The sequence below is a fragment of the Panthera pardus genome, unplaced genomic scaffold (assembly GCF_024362965.1).
Source record: "Panthera pardus isolate Hobbes unplaced genomic scaffold, ASM2436296v1 HiC_scaffold_26, whole genome shotgun sequence".
NCBI classification, from domain to species: Eukaryota; Metazoa; Chordata; class Mammalia; order Carnivora; family Felidae; genus Panthera; species Panthera pardus.
The window spans coordinates 11,090,695-11,110,222 of record NW_026526832.1 but is presented as its reverse complement, the minus strand read 5'-3'; the positions used below and the strand labels follow the sequence as shown (position 1 = coordinate 11,110,222).

At 39.0% G+C, this 19,528-nt stretch overlaps 2 protein-coding genes across 6 annotated transcripts in view; one reads left to right on the top strand and one right to left on the bottom strand.

Moving 5' to 3' along the window:
• Positions 1–11: 11 nt before the first annotated feature.
• GPATCH11 (G-patch domain containing 11) lies at positions 12–10,458 on the top strand. Of its 2 annotated transcripts, none has more exons than XM_019447435.2 (9): positions 12–118; positions 4,386–4,457; positions 5,015–5,241; positions 6,045–6,086; positions 6,937–7,057; positions 7,186–7,276; positions 8,354–8,470; positions 9,382–9,463; positions 10,168–10,458. In XM_019447435.2, the coding sequence occupies exons 2-9, from the start codon at positions 4,399–4,401 to the stop codon at positions 10,221–10,223; spliced, it is 795 nt and encodes a 264-aa protein (XP_019302980.2). In that variant the 5' UTR covers positions 12–118; positions 4,386–4,398; the 3' UTR covers positions 10,224–10,458. The 2 variants fall into 2 exon arrangements, with proteins under 2 accessions (XP_019302980.2, XP_019302974.2); XM_019447429.2 differs by having other exon boundaries at positions 57–181.
• Positions 10,459–12,694: 2,236 nt separating this feature from the next.
• EIF2AK2 (eukaryotic translation initiation factor 2 alpha kinase 2) overlaps positions 12,695–19,528 on the bottom strand; it is a 39,225-nt gene continuing 32,391 nt past the window's right edge. For all 4 annotated transcript variants that reach the window (XM_019447392.2, XM_019447383.2, XM_019447380.2 and 1 more), the window contains one exon: positions 12,695–19,508. In XM_019447392.2, coding sequence (XP_019302937.2) covers positions 19,386–19,508 — 123 coding nt within the window. In that variant the 3' untranslated portion in view covers positions 12,695–19,385. The remainder of the gene's footprint in view (positions 19,509–19,528) is intronic.

The window sequence follows — 19,528 nt, the reverse complement described above, 5'->3', positions numbered from 1 at the left end:
AGGCTCGTGTTGCGCAAGCGCACTAACTACATCCTCCTGGCTCCTCCCGCCGCAGGTTTCCAATCGATTGCTCGCTAAGAAGCTCGGGTGGGAGCTGAGGCTCAGAAGTCCTGTGCAGGTGGGTGGGCGCATGCGCAGCGCGCGCTCTCACAAGCCGACCCGGGGCGAGTAGAGCTACCAGGTAAGGGGATGGGGACACCTGATAGAATGTAAAGGGCGGTGGTCTGTGCGCTGGTCGTGACTGACCTATCACACCATCACCCACATTCCTGCCTGTGACGCTTGCAGCTGGGCGGGACACGAGAAGGGAGAAATCAGCCGTCCCTAAGGGGGGGTTTGGGGACTGAAGCTTTTTGGTTACCTTTCTACTGTATGTCCAGCTAATTAGCCCTTCTCTCCACTTGGATGTATAATGGGATTCTCCGTGTGTCTGAAGCAGCGTTCTTGTTGCCACTGCCTCTGCCTGCTCTATGTAAAAAAAAAAACAAACAAACAAAAGACGTCACCCGAACCAAAACTACTACAGTCTAACCACTCTCAACTGGTAACTCCATTCTTCCAGGTTTTCAGGCCAAAAGCCTTAACATAATCGTTGACATCGCTCTTTCACACACCGCCTCCCATCCATCAGCCAGTCTCCTTAGCTCTACCTTTAAAATACGCTCAGGGGCGCCTGGGTGGCTCAGTTGGTTAAACGTCCGACTTCAGCTCAGGTCATGATCTCGTGGTTCGTGGGTTCGAGCCCCATGTCGGGCTCTGTGCTGACAGCTCAAAGCCTGGAGCCTGCTTCAGATTCTGTGTCTCCTTCTCTCTCTGCCCCTGCCCTGCTCTCTCTTTGCCTGTCTCTTTCTCTCGAAAATGAACAAACTTAAAAAAAAAATTTTAATATACGCAGAATCCGACCGCTTCTCACCACTTCCACTGCCGGTGGTCCACTTCCACTGGTGGTCCAAGCCACCGTCATGGTGGCTTTACAAAGTTTATCCTTATGCTTGATGCGAATGGATGATGCTGAAGTGTATCGTACCCACAAAGGGGGGGTTTTAAAAAGAACCTGGAACCCCTTAGGCACCCCCCACCCCCGCCCCATTCCTAAGACCAATGGATTACTTCTGTCCTATAAAAGTTGAAAAAGCCATGCTTTTATGCATGGAGACATGAATTAGCAGTTCTTGCATACCTTTTCAGTAAATAGGAAGATTCAAACTTCTATTATTAGATTAACAATCTAATGTTTTTATTAAACTATATTTACAGTAAATAGGACCTAGAACGATTTTGGAATTTAGTGATAGAAGTAGGAGCGGGAGTAGGTGGAGAGTTATTAGGGCATTTTCTCATGTAAATGATGGTTTAGTGCTTCTGATATGGTGTGTGTATTTGCCCCGTTGGGTTGTGATTAGTATATAAAGGGAATATAGGGCTGTAATAATAATGTGTGTGCCTACGAGGATAATAGTAATATTGGATCATGAGAATGAGGCTATTACTACAGATAGTTCTCCAACTAGATTAATTGTAGGGGGTAGGGCTAGATTTGCAAGGCTGGCTAGTAGTCATCAGGTGGCTATTAAGGGGAAGAGTGTTTGCAGACCTCATGCTAGGATTATTGTTTGGCTCTGTACTCGTTCATAGTTTGAGTTTGCAAGACAGAATAGTATTGATGATGTTAATCGGTGGGCAATTATTAGGGCTGTTGCTCCTAAATAGCTTCATGGTGTTTGGATAAGAACTGCGACAATAATTAGGGCTATATGGTCCTATACTTCTAAGAATTAACTAAATGTTTTGATTTATTGTTTTACGTTAGTTGAATTTATGGTTATTTGGGCTAGTTTTGGCTCAAGATGGCCAGTTTGATATGAAATCTTCTGGGTGTAAGCCAGATGCTTTGTTTAAGCTGCATCTCGTTTTATCCAAGCACACTTTCCAGTATGCTTACCTTGTTATGACTTGTCTCCTCTTGTGTTTTTTATAGTTTGAATAGATTGTCTTTGGGTTTTGTCACTTGAGGAGGGTGACAGGTAGTGTGTGCGTGCTTCGTGGCCCAATTCAATTGAGCTCTCTCTTCTCAATTTACTACTAAATCCTCCTTTGGTTCTTAATTTCATAAGGACTTTTCGTGGAAAAGTGTTCTAGGATAGAAAATGTAGCCCATTACTTCCCACCTCATAGGTTACAGCTTGACCTAACTTTTTTATGTTAAGATACTTGTGCTTACTTTTCTTCCTTTTTAGGGTTTGCTGAAGATGGCGGTATTGGATTAGCAAGGGGTGGTGAGGTATATTGGGATTCATCGATTATAGAACAGGCTCCTCTAGAGGGATATAAAATAAAGCACTGCAAAGTCCTTTGAGTTTTAAGCTGTCGCTAGTTCTCTGGCAGACAGATTTGTTTAGTTAGCTATCTAAGTTTAGGGTTAAGGGTAGTGGGGTATCTAATCCCAGTTTGGGTCTTAGCTATCGTGTGGTCAGAGGTGTTAAGTTACTTTCGTGCCATATTTTTATGTTAACTGTAGCTTTTTACAGCTGAGTTAAAATTTAACTTTAGCGCAGGGTGGGGAGGGGTTCCTCTATAACACGCTTTATGCTGTGGGTCTATTAATTCGTGTTAATTGTATGACCGCAGTGGCTGGCATGAAATTTACCAACCCTAATTTAATATGGCTTAGCTGAACTTTCATTCATGGCTTAATTTTTATCGCTGCTGTGTCCTGTGGGGGTGTGGCTAAGCAAGGTGTCAGGCCTATCTTTGCCCATTTTTTCTATCTGGCTTCATTCTGCAAGTGGGATCTCTTCATATGGCCAGGAAGATGGCCCTTTGGAGCCCACCTTCACATACTCTCTGTTCAGAAACCCCAGTGAAGAGATCTCTTTTCCCCCATAAGACATGCTTATCTGACCTGGTTAAGTCATCACCTCCTCTGTTGCTGGGACATAGTAAACTATAATTGGCCATCTTGTGCCCAGGGAAGTATAGAAGACAGAGCTTGCCACCCTCCACTAGAACCCAGTGGAGGGCAGAGGGTTGGGTTCCCAAAGAAAAGGATGGTGGGTGGGCCAAAACAGCCTGTGTGTACTGCAGCAAATGACTGCCCTCTGTAACTGGCTTCTGGACCAGAAGCATTGATATCATCTGGGAGCCTATTAGAAATACAAAACTTCAAGCTCTAGCTCAGAATCAGACTCTGGATTTTAAGAAGATCCTGAAGCAATTCATATACATAATAAAGTTTGAGGTGTGCTTTTTTGGATAACTATTTTATCCCTGTAAGAGAAAATAATTACATGATTTTAACTATTTTGGATGGAAACTCTCCTCAAAAATGTCTCCATATAAGTGAGATGTTAAGTATACCAAGTTCCAAGTGGACAGCTTGAACATGGAGTGCTGTAGAGAGAGGCCTGGAATGGTTAGGATGGGTTTCGTGAAGGAGGGGAGCTTAGGCCAAGGAGGAAGGAAATGTCTGTGTATGTTCAGAGAACAATGAGAAGCCCATGTGACTTGAATATGGAACCCTAAAGGAGCGTCAGGGGTGAGATTTTGAAGGATCCTCCTGCTACAGTGTTAGAGTGACTAGTCCTCCAGGGCCTGCAGAGTAAAGTTTATTGAGGGATTGAAATAGACAGATTAAATGACCTGACTTATGTTTTTTATAAAACCACTCTGGAGAGGCTGGCTCAACAGGAAGAGCATGCAACACTTGATCTCAGGGTTGTGAGTTTGAGCCCCACTTTGGGTGTAAAGATTACTAAAAAAAAATAAACTTTAAACTTTTTTTAATGTTTATTTTATTTTTGAGAGAGAGAGAGAGAGCGCAAGTTGGGGAGGGGCAGAGAGAGGGAGACAGAGGATCTGAAGGAGAACTCAGGAACCATGAGATCATGACCTGAGCCAAAATTGGATGAGTAACCAACTGAGCCACCCAGGAGCCCCAAATAAACTTAAAAAAAAAAAAAAAAGTTGTCTTTAAAAAAAAAAAAAAACACTGCAGAGGGTGTAGGGGATGCACTGGAAGAGGAGAGGCCACACACAATGAAACTAATTAGGAAGTTGTTGTAATAGTTCGGGTGAGAAAGAAATGCCTGAACTGAAGCAATGGTCACAACTATAGGAAAAAAGCTTTTGAAGGATATTGTAGAGGAAGAATTGGCAGAGGGCTATACGAGGTCAGGAATGGGGAGATTGTAGCGACATTTATTTGAAAAAATTAGGGGATAATGGAGGTTTGGAATGGAAGAGAACGAGTCGTTGGAGAGCTTCCCACAGAAAGATGTCAGAAGGCACTTGAATGTGTGGTAGAGCTCCAGAGAAAGGTTTATTTCCATTGTCGACCAAACAACAACAAAAAAAGGTGCTGTTACTTTATCCTCTTTGATTTGTAGATACTTTTGCCATATGAAGTTGAACATGGCGGAAGAAGAGGACTATATGTCTGATTCCTTCATTAATGTCCAGTAAGTAAATTTGCACACCTCATGTAGTGATATATATAAGACATTAATGTAGACTCGTAAGTGATGACATTGATTTTAAATGTGAGTTGAAAAGTCAGTTTTGTTGCTTTGTGGAAACACCTCCTACATTTCTGTACAAAGATACCAGGAGCCTTTTCTTCCCTTTTAATGCTAAACATTTGACTTCTGCCCTTGATTCTTGTTATTTTCCTCTTCCAAGCAAGTTTACACTTTTGCTTTATTTCATCTTACTGTCTCTTCTAGCTCGTATTCAGCTTTGCTCTTTATTATTTCCAACCTCCTAGAAAAATTAGTCTAAAATTACTGTTTCTTCAACTCTCTATTTTCTTCAGCTTCCTACAATCTGGCACCAGCTTTCATTATTTTTACTAAAATAGCCATTCTCAGAGGTCACTGATTATGTTCTAAGATCAATGAAAACAAAGGTGGTCATCGTGGTGGTGCTGAAATATTAAGTAGCGTCAGGTAAGTAAGTAGCAAAGTTACGAGAAAACTGCATGTCCTCGTCTAAAATAACCTTCTCCATTATTCTTCAGACAAGACATCAGACCAGGATTGCCAATGCTGAGGCAAATCCGAGAAGCTCGTCGAAAAGAAGAAAAGCAACAGGAAGCTAATTTGAAAAACAGACAGAAGAGTTTAAAAGAAGAAGAACAAGAAAGACGTGACATTGGATTGAAGAATGCACTAGGCTGTGAAAACAAAGGGTTTGCTTTGCTCCAAAAGATGGGATATAAAAGTGGTCAGGCCCTTGGCAAAAGTGGTAAGTTCCATCTGGACATAAGCAGGTATTCCTAACCACCAAATGGTGCTCTATTGATGAGTGCCAGAGAGGACTCCTTATCCATCTACACAGAAAGTAAAGCAACATAGCTACTAGGTGAAACAAGCATATAGAGAACGGTGTCTTCCTACACCACTTTAGACAAGTGTGTGTCATCAAGAGCTACTTACCAGCCCCACTTCGCCTTCAAGGCACCAACAGCGGGGATGGACGAGGCTTACAACGGAGGCAGCAGCTAACAATGGTGATAAGAGAAGGGTTGAGAAGTACAACAGCCAAAGGACAGTGAAGCAACATTGAGGATGATGGCAGGACACCGCCCTGCTCGCTCTGTACCTGTGCCAGGTACCCCAGTGAGCATGTGGTTGGAGAAGCTCCATTCTCGCCTCCCTATTTAGGAAGGTGTAGAGGCCATATATTCATAGTAGATTCTGTAAGCCATTTTTCTTTTCTTCCTTATTATAATTGCTTTGATCTTCACCGAGCAAGGCTTTGCTTTCTCTGGAAGCTGCCACTTTCTTGGACATACATCAGTGTTTTCCCTTCCTGAAACCCTAACTTCAGATGGCATAGGAGGCTGTGGGTCAGTCTTACTGAGGAGTAGATATTTGAAGGCAAGGGAGGTGGTTGATTATAGAGTATTCATGTTCAGATTTCAATTTCAAGTGGCATCGAAACTGGAAGGGATATGTATAGAACATTGCAAAGCTGTGTACTACGCTCACCTGTAGTTTGAAGAAGAAGTTCTAAAGTCATGTGTGTGTTTTGTTCTCTTTTCTTAGGAGGTGGTATTGTTGAACCAATTCCTCTCAACGTCAAAACAGGTATATAATTATTTCTGAGCATATTTACCAGTAATAATAACTTATGCTTAGATCTAGCACATAAACTTGCATACTAAATGGGTTTTTTTGTGGTAGCACTGTTACAGTTCTTATCCTAGGAAGCCCCCAGTAAAATATTTCTTAGTTAAACTTCTCAATATTTTAAACTAAAAGTAACAGTTTGAGTATAAAATAAAATTTAAATCCTAAAAATATGGGGGGAAATCATAACCATTAAAAATGCAAAGCTATTTTTTGCCCATTGAAATGTGCTAAGGGGTGCCTTGGTGGCTCAGTCAGTTTAGCGTTTGAGTCTTGATTTCAACTCAGGTCATGATCTCACAGGTTGTGAGTTTGAGCCCCATGTCAGGCTTCCCACTAACAGTGCAGAGTCTGCCTAGGATTCTTTCTCTCTTCCTCTCTTCCCTGCTTGTGCTATGTCTCTAAATAAATAAACATTTAAAAAAAAAAAAAAAAAGGAATGTACTGAAAGTATTCTGAGACAGACTTATCCATTCAATGTTTTTCTTAAGACTTTGGATGAATTAAGGAGAAAAATACATATTTTATTTGGTTATTATATTTATATGGAAGTATGATAGTTGATACTGTTTTCCCAATTTAAGGAATTTTGTATTGTGTGACTATTTCATTAAATCAGACTAATGATCTTTGTAAAACTCAAATTGTGTGTTTGGGTTTAGGAAAAAAAAAATCTCCAGTGTTTTCATGTCAAATGATTTCGAGTGATTGTACTCAAATCAGAATTGTGTGTAATTTGCACCTGGTTAGAGGTCATGTTTTGAAGTGTGAAGTCATCAGGTTCTAAAGCAGTTTGCTGTTTGAACAGGGAAAAGTGGCATCGGTCATGAGGCATTACTGAAGCGGAAAGCAGAGGAAAAACTAGAAAACTATAGAAGAAAGATCCACGTGAAAACCCAAGCCGAAGAAAAAGCCGCAGAGCAGTTTCGGTAACACTTGGTATTTGAGCTATTTTGGGTTTTACCCCGTGTTTATTGTGATGTTTTCTGGTAGTTGGGCATTTAAATGGATAAAGGGAGGGCAGACTCTCGGTAGACTATTGTTTTCTTTCGATTAGACTGCGATTGAAACATAAGCAGGATGAAGTGAAGCTGGAAGGGGACCTTAGAAGAAGCCAGCGAGCCTGCCAGCAGTTGGATACTCAGAAGGCAAGCCTTTCACCTGTGTTCCGTTTGGAGAGGTTTTTCGGTGCCCAGTGTGATTTGCCATGTAATTAGGAAAAAAGAAAGAAAAGAAACTCCAGGCCTGTGGTATCTAGCCCGCTACCTGTTAAAGCTTTCATTTAACATGCAGGGCTGATCTTTGATGGTTGACACTCATGACGATGACTTGGTCGCTGCAGGAACTGGAGTAGTCTGAATCACCCAATAAGGCTCAAATAACATTTTTATATTTAATCGTTCTCTGCTTATTTGGATATTGGAGACTCAGAGCTAGTGTGTGTGGAAATTCTGTCCACCAGAATATTTGATGAATACCTATTTTTAGTCCATCTTCAGTACCTCTTGTGTCCCTAACTAGCAAAGTCATGGTAGATTACTATATATTTTGGCTGTTTTTAAAATTCTGTTTTTGGTTTTATTTTTATTTCATTTTCAATTTTTTTATTTTGATCTTTCCATTAGAATAAAATGACTTCAATTAAAGTCTCTAAAACATTTCCCTTGTATGTAAATAGATCTCTGGAAGCAATCTCTCACTTTTCTGTATTCCCATAGCACTTTATTTTGCGTCTGTCATGACACTTTCCTAGCTGATGTGTACTTTGTGTGTGTGTGTGTGCTCTACAAGTAAATCTCGCGAGATCTAAAACCAAATCTCATGAGATTTTTTTTTTTTTAATTCAAGTTAATTAACATACAGTGTAGTCTTGGCTTCAGGAGTAGAACCCAATGATTCATCTCTTACATATGACACCCAGTGCTCATCCCAGCAAGTGCCCTCCTTCATGCCCATCCCCTCACCTACATCCCTCTTATGTGTGTTATTTTATTCCCTTTAAGATATGTATACCCATGGCTTATTTCCCTAATAGACTGGCAGCCACTGGGGGACAATACTTGAACTGAGTCTTCATCCCTATGGTTCATACAGCCCAGGGCTTTACTCTTGAAGCAGCAATCAGTAAATATTTCATTGAAAGAAATAATCCATGTCGATATGAACGTACTTGTGATAGTCTTCTGGTTAGCTGTGTTTAATTGGGAATAATTCTTTATTTTCAGAATATTCAGGTTCCTAGGGAATCATGGTACTGGTTGGGGCTTGAAGAGGAAACCGAGGAAGAGGAAGAGGAAGAAAAAGAACACGATGAAGATGAATATAAGAGTGAAGACTTGAGTGTATGTTTCGGTACCAGTTCCTCGAGCAGGGTGTCTTAAGTGTATGCCTTGGTACCATTCACATTTTGAGCCGGCTAATTATTTGTTGGGGCACACTGTTCTAACAGCATCCCTGGCCTCCACCCACCAGGTGCCTGTTGCACTTCCCCCTTGTGACAACCAAAAATATCTCCAGACATTGCTAAATTTCCCCGAGGGGAAAAATCACCTCTAGTTGAGAACTACTATATCATAGGGTTATTTTATTGACCCCAAACCGTTATATAATTTCTTCCTTTAGCTTCGGTGTACACTCTCAGCTTCAGTTTGGATGACAGATGAGCCACAAATATAAATTATCTTAATTTCTACTTTGTTGCCTGTTAAACCTCAGGAAGTGATTCTAATGAATACCCCTCTCCTGCACCCATAAACAAAGCAAAAAAACACAGCTCAAAGGAAGTGGAAATTATTCAAGAAAGGAATCCCATTTCTGTGTTTTTTTGTGTATAAGAATTTTATAGGAAGCATTTGCAATTTGAAAAACCAGTGTTCCACTTAACTGGGAGACCATTGATGAGAACTTTAATGACAAAGGGAGGCAGTGTTCACTCTCATTCCATCTGGGGAGGTAGGTTCTTTGAAGTAGAGGGAGGTTTTTAAAGGATCCTGATTAAAATAAGAGCCAGCCCAAATGTATTTTCCAAATGTTAACAAGTGGTCTCTTTGTGTCTGTCAAACATGTGAAAATATCAGGGTGGCTGGTAAACTGGGACATGTTCTAATATATTCTTCCCTTGATACCTATCCTACATGGTTAAGAGAGTAGCAGAAGATTTATAGCCTTGGGCTAATTTGGCAGGATCCAAGAGACCAGAATACCAAGATTATGTTCAATTTGAACTATTAATGTGCCTGTGTCCTACATGTAGGTACTGGAAAAATTACAAATATTGACTGGTTATTTAAGAGAAGAACATCTGTATTGCATTTGGTGTGGAACAGCCTATGAAGGTAAGAGGATACTTTGCACTTTTTAAAAATATTGAATACAAATGCTCTTTGATTTTTTAACTTTGATTTTGTGTGTGTGTGTGTGTGTGGCGTGTGTACGTGTGTGTAAGTCACATCTCCCATAGACAATGGAAATTTCTTATTCCATCCAAATGGCAGTGTGGGGTCAATGTCTTAAAGCAGTGGTACATATAGAAATAATCGAGGCCTTTTCAGAAACTAAATGTGCAGAAGGGAATTTTTCAGTTCTCTATTTCAAAAGGAAGAATTTTTTAGTTACTTGAGGATGAATTTTTTTTCATGCTTTATTTTTAAAGATTCTTTCTTCAGCTGCATTAACTTGTAAGATATTTCAGATTTTTAGAATTAGCTTTTATGTAGATAGAATATTGTTTCAGAATACTGAAATCCACTCCATTTTTTTTTTTTTATTATAAGGAAAGAAATGGGTTTAAAATTTGCCAGATACCTTATAGGGTCAAGCACTTTCCCTTCTAACACATTCTCCCCAAGTTGGCCCTGTTAACTTGAATTTGAGGACTTTACACTTGGCAGTAAAGAATTGTTGGTTATGGTTGTATCTTTTCCCAGTTTAGCTCAGTTAAGTAGCAAACACAGCTACAAAACATGTTATGTTGAACTAATTTTCTAGAGTAGTTTACTATACTAGTATTAATCTTTTATTTTCCTCACATAAATTACAGATAAAGAAGACCTCTCTTCAAATTGCCCAGGACCAACTTCTGCAGATCATGACTAAGATTATTCTCAATAAAGTAGAAACTTGGAAAATGTTACTGTTTTCTAAAAATAAACAATTGAGCAGTTAGAATTCCCAAATTATGCCAGTTAAAGAAAGAGGGCCTTTTTATATGTTTTGTTCTTTTTGTGATTTTAGAAGCACTTTGTACTTTATAGTTGTTCATTGATTTCAAAAAAAAAAAAATAACAATGCTGTTTCAGAACGCAAGTGTTATAGACATGGGCAAACACAATTTGTGACTCTGTTGTGATGCTATGGGGCTCAAGGACACCAACAGGTAACTCCCTCATTCCTCTCTTCACTTTGGAACAAAGTGAGAAGTAAGACATGGGAGTCAGAGAGAGATTAACATGTCAGCTTTATTATCAGTGACGTTGAGATAGAGAGCAAGGTTGACTTGTTCTCCTATTAGGCTCCCTAAAATATCTCCCTGACTGGACACAACTACAGACCTCTGCCTTGCCGGGGATGGAGCCTACCTTTGCCTTCTGAGAGCATTTAGCTTTCAAGGAGAGAGGACCCACCAGGGGCGGGGCCACACATGCTAAGTTCCTTCTCCCAAAATCACATCTCAGATAAGACACTTCTCTGTTGAGAGGGAATGAGCGACGGTTCACAGAGCTTGCTCCCATACTTCTCTCTCCCAAGGCGCAAGAAAAAGTTCCTTCCCTCCATGCAGATAGGAGGAAGGAAAAGCATCCCCCTCAATACGACTGATGTCAGGCAATGTTCCATTAACACTACTTCATTCTAGCCAATTTCAGAAACAAAATAATTATGATACTTGTGGGAAAATCATGAGTTTTCATGACAGTGTGTATATCCACTATAAGTGAAGATTGCAAATTTTAGCTAAAGAAACTTTAGAATTGGAAGTAATCTTAACTATCAGGTTATCCAAGTACTTCCTAAATTTGGGAGCCCTTGGACAACATTCCCAGCAGTTTGCAATCTAACCTCTGCCTTTATTTCTCCAGCCACAGAGAGCTCACTGCCTTAAAATGGATTGTTCCATTGCTGGGTAGCTATAAGTGATTTTTAAAGTTATTTTTCTAAAATCTGCTTCTCTATAATGTCACCACATATAGCTAAGGACATACCATGTAGCACACCTCTAGATATCTTCAGACAAAATTGGGCATCAAAAATCATGAACTTTTTTTAAAGTTCACAAGCTCAGGTACCACCCCTAGTGATTTTGATTCGGCTAGTCTAGGGTAGTTTCTAGATATCTGTATTTGTATAAAGTGCTAAGAATACATCTGATAAGCACCTGTGCGTTAGGACTAGTGCTACAGGTTAAATACAGAGCACTGTTACATTCTTGGGGATCCAGTTTTATAGCTAACCTCTCTCTCAGTACCACTGAGCAAGAGATCAGCCTCTTTTATTAGAAACAGTATACACAAGAACAGAGCAAAAGCATAACCTGTATTTGCATAAGTTAAGATAATCAATAGCACAACTTGTATCAGCCTTTGCCCTAATATAACCTAATTCATTTGTTCTCAAGTTTAGCTTGGGGAGCTTTAAAAATGATAATACAAGGGGTGCCTGGGTGGCTCAGTCGGTTAAGTGTTTGACTCTTCATCATCACAATTTCGTGAGTTGAAGCCCCACATCAGGCTCTGCGCTGACAGTTTCCCATCGGCAGAGGTTCTGATGTAATTGGTCACCGTGGCCTGAGCGTGACCACCTTTGACTCTGAGATGCAGCAAAACTTGAGAATCACTACACTAGTTAACTTCTGGGTGGGCCTCAGTTCTTCTTCATTTCATCCAGAAAATGAAGCATTATTTTTATGAATATAAACACACATATAAAATACTAGAGCTTATACTGTTGTATAATAGTATTAAATATTTACTTTTTCACTTAACAATAAAATTGTATTAGTAGCTGAAACAAAGGAGTTCATCTTTCCTGGGAATTACAGTCAGATACTCTCCCGTCATTTCAGCCAGTATACTGACATCCATGCAGTCATTCCCAAAGCCATGTGGGTTGTTTCAGATGGAATGGAGTTAGTCACCAGCTTCCTTTTCTACTACTGTGGGGACAACCATCCACCTGCCTAATGGCCAAGAATATTTTTAATACGTTCATGCTCAGAATACGGGAATAACTTTGATAGAATCCATGACTCCACCAGATTTGTGGTTCACATTTCCAGGTCAAGGCTTAAAACTAGGCTTACCTTGGAGAGTGGGAAACATTCCTTATTCTTATCCATTGACAATTAAAAATACAGGCTTCCAGGGCGCCTGCGTGGCTCAGTCAGTTAAGCGTCCAACTATTGATTTTGGCTCAGGTCATCATGAAATGGAGCCCTGCATCTGGCTCTGCACTGACATCACAGAGCCTGCTTGGGATTCTCTCTCCCTCTCTCTCTGTTCCTCCCCTGCTTGTACTTTCTTTTCCTCTCAAAAATACATAATAAACTTTAAAAAAAAAATACAGGCTTCCAATATGAGTAAAAAATTATTTTTATTAACATAAGCCTTTACTGATTTCAAAACTAGACAATAATGAAAACCAAGGTAAGCAAAACATTAGAATTTTTAAATTTGCTTTAGGGAATTTGAATTTGCTTCAGTGAAATTTATGTAAAATTTGAAACATAATATGTCGTGTTGTCATTTATTTATATTGTGCTTTGTTTCCTTTTCTTTCTTTTTTTTTTTTTTTGAGTGCTTTGTTTATTTTCAAAGTCCAATCTATAATTTCTAAAGTCTTTCATTTTCCTAAAATATAAATCCAAAATACTGGAGCTTCTACAATTCAAAATGAATAGACTTTAATATACAAAATTTGTTTCCCTTAAATACCTTTTTTTAGTGTTATTTGCCATTTAACTGTTGAAATTTGAAAGTGAACATTATTATTTAGTATTAGACACATTTTGTAGGATCAAGCGTATGAAATCCTTAATACTTTTATTTCCCACCGATTCAAAAGCACTTACAGAGTTCCTGCTTTATGCAGGTCAGTAGGCTCACTGCCTTGGGGTAAACAAAAATGAGAGAGCCTGTCCCTGCTTTAAATTCATCGAAAGAGCCACACAAGAAAAACTGAGCTCCCAAGGCAAATTGGTAAGCATAATACTGAGGCACTGGACAAGAGCAGAACTAGGAAACAGTTCCATTCTGGGTGGGGGACAGTGGAACACGATGAAGTCACACTGAATTTGATTCTGAGTGTCATTTCAATACGTGAAGTTATGAGGAAAGGGTTACAATATAACCCAGCACTTTCACTCCCAGTATTTACCCAAGAGAAATGAAAACATACATCCACATAAAACTTGCACATGAATATTCATAGTAGCATTGTTCATAATAGCAGGAAAGTGGAAACAACCCAAATGTCCATCAACTGATGAATGGATAAATAAATTGTGATAGAGCCATAGAATTGATTATTAGTTGGCCATAAAAAGGAAGGAGGTCCTGATCCATGCCACAACGTGGATGAACCTCAAAACCATTCTGCTAAATGGAAAAGACCACATATTGTATGATTCCATTTAAATGAAAGTCCAGATTGGGCAAAAAATCTCTTTGGGATTCTCTCTCTCTCTCTCTGTCTCTGCCCTCCTCTGTGCACTCTCTCTCCTTCTAAAAAAAAAGAAAAAAAATTTAAAGATTAAAAAGATAACGTCGTGGTGATGGTTGCACTCTCAACATACATGACGTCACTGAAATGTATAGTTTAAATGGGTGAAATGTATGGTATGTATTCCATCTCAGTAAAATTGTTATTAAAAAAAGAAGGAGATTTTAGGTAGAAACCATAGTTGAGAGCCATTGAGTGCAAAACCTTATTCAGGTAACACAGCTGACCTGTGTGGCAGGAGCTTAGTCAAGTAAGTCAGTGAACATGGGTCATGGAGTGGGAACCTCCAGAGGAACGTGGCCCTGCCAACACCTCGACTTTAGCCCAGTGAAACTCACTTCAGGCTTCTGGCCTCCAGAAGTGTAAGAGAATAAATGAGTGTTGTTTTGAGCCCCCAAGTGTGTGGTAGTTTTTCAAAGCAGCCATAGAAAACTAATACAGGCCTCAACCCCTGAAGAGTCACACATATTTGAGAGGTATTTGCCTCACAGTTTTATCTCTTCTACTGTTTTTAGTCAGAGTTTAAACCAATAGTGAGAACACTGTACATCTATCAACTGTAGTCCCTTCATCTGAGACTGTTCTGAGGACATGCAGGATTGGGACAGGCCATAGTTACAGATAGAGAATCACACAGATGTCAAGGACAGGGTTGACATTTAGATATAAAGAGTAAATACCTAAATGGAGTGTTTGCCATACTTTGTTCCTTAGTCTGCCTTCCTCTGCATAATCTCCCCTGGATTCAAAGTTGAGCCTCAGGGGTTACTTCCAGATAACATACACATCACTCTGTGTATGAATCCATCCTTTCTCTCATGTGTTTTCTACGGTCTGCTCGACCTCCTCACCTCAATATTCTGGCAGCAACACAAACAGCATCTCCAAGTGAGAGCTAACATTTTACACCCCATACGTGCTGCCCTCATCACGTGGACAGATGTGCGGTGGCCTTCCTATTGGCTTAAATCCTAACGAAAAATTGTATAATAGATAAAAGTGTGAGACAAAATATCTCTCAAATATGTGTGGCTCTTTGGGGGTTAATCCGATTGAAGCCTACATCCTAATCCGGCTACTCACCTTCAAACAAACCTGGAGGTAATCTCTGGCGGTACTTTCTCCTTAATCCTCACAACTAGTCACTGACTCCTCTTGGTTCTGTCCCCAGTATCTTTCAGGCCGTCTTAGCCTCTCAGCCTTCTGGTCTTTCAAATACAGTCTCCTCCTGCTCCAACCCATTCTAAACACAACTGTTTCAAAGAGCTGGCTGGGTCATACCGCTGCTCAAAAAATGAAAGCCTTATTTGTTGCCTTTGGGGGTTACCAGGGCACCAACTCATTCTAAAATATTTATTCCATCTATTCCATTCTGCTTTAAAGAAAGTTCTTTATAGAATAACCACAGATGATAAAGATTACAGAATCCAAAAATCTCTGTTTTGCAACCCCTAATGAAATAATGGATCCAAACAACAATCTCCAACCATTAGGTGGAAGATTGGAAAGAAACTTTATAGTAGATTACACCACCAGAACCCACGGATCAATCTTAAGATCACTGAAAATGAAACAACCAAACATTATGTTACTCCTGAAGAGATGTCAAGGCAAGTATACAGCATCATCTATGCAGTATTCTTGGGGGAAAAAACTTGAACCAGAATCAAGTCAAGCTTCTAGTCCTAACTAGACACCATGGGGATACCATCAGTCAAGTCCTGAATGAAGGAAATTCCACAGGATATATGATCTAGTTCCTTCCTCAAATAAATGGCAAGAGGAAAGAAATTTAAAACAGGGGTAAATGTTACAAAGCAAAAGAGACATCAGCTAAATGCAATGTTGGATCCTGATTTAAACAACTGGCCAAAATATATTTTTGTGAAGAAAACTGAATACAGACTGGTTACTATACAACCATCAAGGAAATATTAATTTTGTTGAATGACAGTGTATCATGGCTTTGTTAAAATTCAAAAGATCTTATGTCAGAAATACATTTTTAAGTATTTACAAGTGAAATGATACAAGGACTGAGATTTGCTTTAAAATACTCCAGTAGAAGAAAATTTAAAAAAGGAAGGGGGGTTGGGACACCTGTGTGGCTCAGTCGGTTAAGCATCTGACTCTTGATTTTGGTTCAGGTCACCTCACAGTTCATGAGATCGAGCCCCATGTCTGGCTCTGCACTGACAGTGCACAGCTGCTTGGGAGTCTCTCGCTACCTTTCTCTTTGCCCCTGCCCTGCTTGTACAAGCTAGCTCATTCTCTCTTTCAAAATAAATGATTAAACATTAAAAAAAAAGGAAGGAGGTATATATAACAAAGAAGGCATAATGTTGATATTTGAATGAATGAATGAAACATAGAGTTTCATTATTCTGTTTTTGTGTATGCTTTAACACAAAATTTATTAAATTAAATGTGAATAATATTAGAATCATTCAATATTCCATAATATCCCATAATGAAATATTCCACAATGAATTCCAATATTCCATAATGAAAAGTTAACATGCCAGGAACCTCACGTTATGGTGGACACTCCAGTAGGGAATGGATGTTGTGAGTTTGTTTCTAGTGAGGGTCCTGGATAATTTGAGTCTTGGAGAAGCTGGTATTTAGACTTACAAACATTTCATCTCAGATACATATGCACGTGCACGTATATATGTGTGTATACATATATATCTTCACACATGTCTGGCTTTACGGCTGTGGAAACTGTGCAGCTGTACAAAGCTCCATATTCAAGAAGTGACCCATGCTTAATTACTGAACAAAGTCCCCATGTGTTCATTTCACTGGGTCCCAAATTATGTAGCTGCCCATACACACACACTTATCTATGTATATGTGTATATATAAAAGCTAAATCACATATGTGCATAAATAACTTTATCTTCCTCCTGGATTTATCAGTGATTCAGTTGTTAACATTTTGCCCCATTTGCTTTTTCTCCCTTCACATACATAGTGATTTTCACTAAACATTTGAAAGTTGTCCCTATCATGCCACTTCACCCCTAAATATTTCCTCATGCACTGCCTAAGAATAAGACCTCTTCCTGCATGACTGCAATATCATTATCACACCTAAGAAAGTTAAAAATTATTCTATAATGCCATCTAATATGCAGTCCATACCCAAATGTTAACTGTCCCCAAAACGTCTTTTATAATTTGATGGGTTTTTTTTTTTTTAATGTTTATTTATTTTTGAGAGACAGAGAGGGAGTGTGAGTGGGGGAGGGACAGAGAGAGAGGGAGACACAGAATCTGAAGCAGGGTCCAGGCTCTGAGCTGTCAGCACAGAGCCCGATGCAGGGCTTGAACTCATGGACCATGAGAACATGACCTGAGCCAAAGTCAGACGCGCAACCCACTGAGCCACCCAGGCGCTCCAGGCTTTTTTTTTTTTTTAATCTCTCTTTTTTTTTTTTTTTTTTTAACATCCAAGATACAATCAAGGTTCAAGTATCACATTTGGTCGTTATACCTCTCTAGTCTCTATTTAGAATACTTCCTCTACTTTTTTTTTGTGTGATATTGACTTTCTGAGAAGCCCAAGGTAATTATCTTATAGAATGACTTAATTCAGGATTTGTCTAATAATTTCTTTATGATTGAGTTCCAGTTAAATGCTTTGGCAAGAAAACTAAATAGGTGATAGTACATAACTCTTACATCAGGAGAGGCATAATATTAGGTAGTCAGTCCCACCTTCAGTGATGTTGATTTAATCACATGGTTATTAAGGAGACCAGGAGGTCTTTCCATTGTAAAGGTACATTTCCCTTTCCCCCTTGTAACTGATATATCATCTGTGGGATTATATTTAAATCCTTTGAAGATCTTGTTCCCCAACACCTTTTCAACCAATGGTTTTACCCTCCATTGATAAACCTTGCCTTGATCAAATACTGCATTGAGAGTTGAAAACCATATTAACTGCTTTCAATAACTTTTTAGAAATAGCTATAGCCTTTGTAAAAGCCTTTCTCTGTGACTTTTCTGCCTAGCCTAAACTTGGCTCACTTTAAAAACTGTAAAATTATATGACAGGTCTTTTCCCTCAGGTTTTTTCCCAAGATGTCACCCAAATTATCTTCTGGTATTCTCTCCAGCAATTCAGGGAAACAAAGTATACCCAACATTCTTAGGTATATCTTTTCCAGAACTCAAGCCATGGCTCTTGTCCAGACTCCTGCCCATATTTGCTCCTCACTACTTGTCTAAATCCCTAGCCTACTTAGAAGTCTCACTGGAATGCCACTTCTAAGCCGTATGCCATGATACCTCAGTAGAAAGTGATCTCCTGGAAACTTCTCCAGACCGATTCTTCTCTGTGCTTACCTACTGCCTTCTAGCACAGTTATCTCTTTAAAGTGTTTGTTCTAATAGATACAAAATGTATTTAAGATAAAAAGAGTACACAGTAAACAGTAGTGAATGCAACATCTGGTTTAAGACAAAAAAAGTGAGGAGTGCCTGGGTGACTCAGTCATGATGCTTAAGCATCCAACTCTTGACTTTGGCTCAGGTCATGATCTCGTGTCTCAAGAGTTCGAGCCCCACATCTGGCTCCGTGCTGTAAGTGTAGAGCCTGCTTGGAATTCTCTCTCTCCTCTCTCTCTCTCCAAAGTAAATAAATAAATAAACTTAAAACAAAGTGAACTGTTATCTTTGAAGTTTACTTCCCCTATCACACCACTTCCATCCCTCCTCAGAAAACCACCATCAAAATGTAGAATTTCTTATTCTTTTCTTTCCCTTTATTGTTTTACCACATTTGTTTGGATTTCTAAACAAAGTATTTCATTTAGCGGGGTCTGCAACTTTATGTAAATAGAATCATTCTGTATATGTTTTCTGTAACTGGCTTTGTTGGCTTAACATTATGTTCCTCAGAGATGTATCATGTTACTGCACTTAGCTATATAATTCGTTCATTTTCACTGCTATATAGTATTACAGTGTATGGAAAAATACAGTTTATCCATTCTTCTTGTGATGCACATTGTTTTTTGTTCTTTTGGCTGTTATGAACAAGGTTTCTATGAACATTCTGGTAGGCAAGCATGTAGGAACCAAATTGATGGCTTTGAGGGTATATACACCTTCAACTTTACCAGATCATACCAAATTGTTTTCCAAAGTGATTGTATATCACTTATCTTCTTATGAGTACCATATTTCTCTAAATTAGCTATTTCAAACAGTGAGATATCTCATATATTTTTGGCCTAGAAACAGTTGACATTTAATGAATATTAATTGATTTGCTAATATTTTAAAAATTTGAGAGATATTCTCCCCTATGTTTATAATAAGAAGATAAGCTCAGGAAAAGAAAAGTGTCTGAATGTTTTTGAAGTAAAAAAAAAAAAAAAAAAAAGATTCAAACCTTCTTAAAATTTAGTGAAAAATTAAGAGGAAAATAAAAATAGAAGGTAAATACCCAATAGGTGTCCCTAGAAGATTTTAGACAGTTATAGAAAATTTGAATATCCAAGGCAGGATACTTTTTTTAGAAGAGCTCTAACATGTGCTTCGTTTCTTATTCTCTTTTACATTCCTCCACTCCTTCAAAGTCTCCAGTATTTCAGATGCATGAGGCCGTTTCGCGGGTTCGGGTGACAGTAATTTTTGCAGAAGAATTTTCTGTAATGATAGTGAGTCAA